The sequence below is a fragment of the Podarcis raffonei genome, chromosome 12 (genome assembly GCF_027172205.1).
Source record: "Podarcis raffonei isolate rPodRaf1 chromosome 12, rPodRaf1.pri, whole genome shotgun sequence".
Taxonomy (NCBI): Eukaryota; Metazoa; Chordata; class Lepidosauria; order Squamata; family Lacertidae; genus Podarcis; species Podarcis raffonei.
In genome coordinates, this window is record NC_070613.1 from 46,109,748 (window position 1) to 46,112,396 (window position 2,649).

A 2,649-nucleotide genomic window follows, 5' to 3' on the forward strand; every position below is an offset into this window, starting at 1 on the left:
GTTTTTGCTATTTATTTTGCATTTTTGTTTTTGCAGCTCTTTTTGTTTGTGGAACCCAGTTCAGCTACTGATTGTGTGACTGCAGTACATTGTTCATTGCTTTCATTTTATGGATCAATGGTCTCATTAGATAGTAAACCTCTTGTTAAATTGCTGTTTTAGGGGTTGTTTTTAAAGGTCTGGAATGGATTGATCCATTCTGCATTACTTTCTATGGGAAAGCACGCCTTGGTTTTGGAACGCTTTGGTTTTGGGATGGACTGCCGGAACAGATTAAGTTTGAGAACCAAGGTACCACTGTAGTTCTATGCTGTATCTCATACATTACATCTGGAAAAGGTTGATGGTTTTAGCTCATCACAAGATTGCACTAAGTTCCCCACTCCTCCCCCAGAAATCAGAAAGCAACACTTTCTATGAAGGCACAGCTTATGCACGTCGTTTAATTGATCACTTTAAAGTACCTGCAGAAAAGATGTCCATTGCACGCTTTAGTTCCCCCCTGCTTCGCTGATTACTGTTAGCCAAGTCCACCAGGGGAGTGGAAGGATCTCTCATATTCTCCAGTTCCGTTGCAAATATGCTGCCATCAACAAAGCGCTCTGGAGCAATGTAGCAAGTCCTCCTTCTTGACGTATCAAAGAAATAATTGAAATCAGCAGGGTTGTCTTCAGGAAGGTAGGTTGGTTTAAAACTAGCAAAATCTGTTAGAAGGACCCAGTTCCAGCTGGTCACCATGACATTTTCAGTTTTGATGTCTCCGTGACGGACCCCAGACCTGTGTGCTTGGTCCACTGCAGTCAAGATCTGGAAGGCTATCCACCGTTTCTCAATGTTGTTCAGGAACGGACGAGTACTAATACGGTCATAGAGATTATCTCGTACATACTGCCTGAAAAGCATGGCTGCTTTTTCAGATAATGTGGCCTTCTGGAAGGGAAGACAGTTTTGCGCAGAATTCAACCTTATTTTTAGCTCCTCCAGCTCCTGCTTGTAACTAGTTAACGGTAAAGTTGGATCTTGAATGGCAAACACCTTGACGACCACAAGACCTTCTCTGTGCTTGGCTCGGGCAACTTTAAAAAACCGAGTACTGCCCAAGCTTTTGTCATATTCAAAGTCATGGATGTCTGAGAAATAGCTGTCAACGGAGAGGATCTGAGAAGGGGCAATACCAGCCAGCTGGTTCCCCATGGCAGACCTTTAGTTCTTCGTCACAACTCTGCCTAAAAAAGACAAGAGAGCGATTTGTTCATCTCAACTGCATTGCTCTTCACAAACGACACACAATACATAATTTCATTTTGAAACACACAAATTACTATTAAGTGGCTCTATTTTAAATGTTTTATAAATAATAATTTGTTTTTAATGTCTTGTTTTACTAATGTTATTAAACTGAGTCCACATATGTACCAATTTGATTTAAAGTATCAATTAGAAAGTGTAGAATGGGACGGCAAGTCGATATAGAGCCCAGTTGCTGTAAATCACAAGTGGGAATAGTGCTATTGCACTATCCTGCTTTTGGGCTTCTTATAGGACTCTGCTTGGCCACTGAAAGAACAGGATGCTGGACTAGGTGGGTCATAGGACTGCAGAGTTGGAAGGGACCGAGGGTCATCTAGTCCAACCCCCTGCGCACTAACCCATCGAGTCACCTGAGGCTGTTATGTCCCCTTATGTTCCCATTTTGCACAACGTGTCTGAGATCACAGCATTTAATAACCCAAAGGCTCCCACTTCCCTTAACACCGAATATTTAATAGGGCAGCCTTTTCCGAACCGGTGCCCGCCAAGACGCTGCTGGACTACAACTCCCATCACGCCTGACCATGGGGCCATGCTCACTGGGGCTGATGGGAATTGTAGTCAGTCTAAAAATATTTGGAAGGACCAGGCTGTGCAAAGGCACCACTTTCCCATGCAGCCTTCTTAGAAACATTCCCATGGCAAGCCATGGCCATTTTCTACCACAGCATTTCGCACCTCTCCCGCCTTTTAACTTTACACCTCTTCCCTCAGTTTCCTTCTAAGATTCATCTTTGAAGATTTTATTATACACACACACACACATTTTATTATACACACATATACAATACAGGGTGAGTCTTTTAAAAGAGGCACCATGGAACATGTGTACTCTGTATCCACAAGGACTCATCCTGTGTGTGTATATATATATATATATATATATATATATATGTGTGTGTGTGTGTGTGTGTATGTGTGTGTGTGTGTATATACACACACATATATACATATATGTGTATATATATACACACACACACACACACAGACACACACACAGTGCTTTTTTCTGGGGGGACACATACCCCTAAACATTTTGTGAATCTTTGTGCAGTACTTTTGTCCATTTATTTATTTTTCCCAATCTGAAGTATAAAATGGTGATTTTCTTGAGTCAAATTGAGAGTAGCCTTAAACATCTTTTTTTTTTGGGGGGGGGGGGGAAGCACTGTACACACACACACACATATATATATTATGTATATACACACACACTCTTCTGGAGCAGTTTCCCAAACTGTTCTTGGACTACAACTCCCATCATCCTTAGCTAGCAGGACGAGTAGTCCAGGGATGATGGGCGTTGTAGTCCTTAAAAAAACCAGCTGGCGACCCAAG

General features: G+C 42.1%; 1 protein-coding gene across 3 annotated transcripts in view; it reads right to left on the reverse strand.

Annotated features, from left to right (window-relative positions):
* The window catches only part of PIK3R4 (phosphoinositide-3-kinase regulatory subunit 4), a 31,099-nt gene that overhangs the window by 27,954 nt on the left and 496 nt on the right, over nt 1-2,649 (reverse strand). For all 3 annotated transcript variants that reach the window (XM_053410635.1, XM_053410632.1, XM_053410634.1), the window contains exon 2: nt 465-1,226. In XM_053410635.1, the coding sequence (XP_053266610.1) occupies nt 465-1,194 (730 nt within the window). In that variant the 5' untranslated portion in view covers nt 1,195-1,226. The remainder of the gene's footprint in view (nt 1-464; nt 1,227-2,649) is intronic.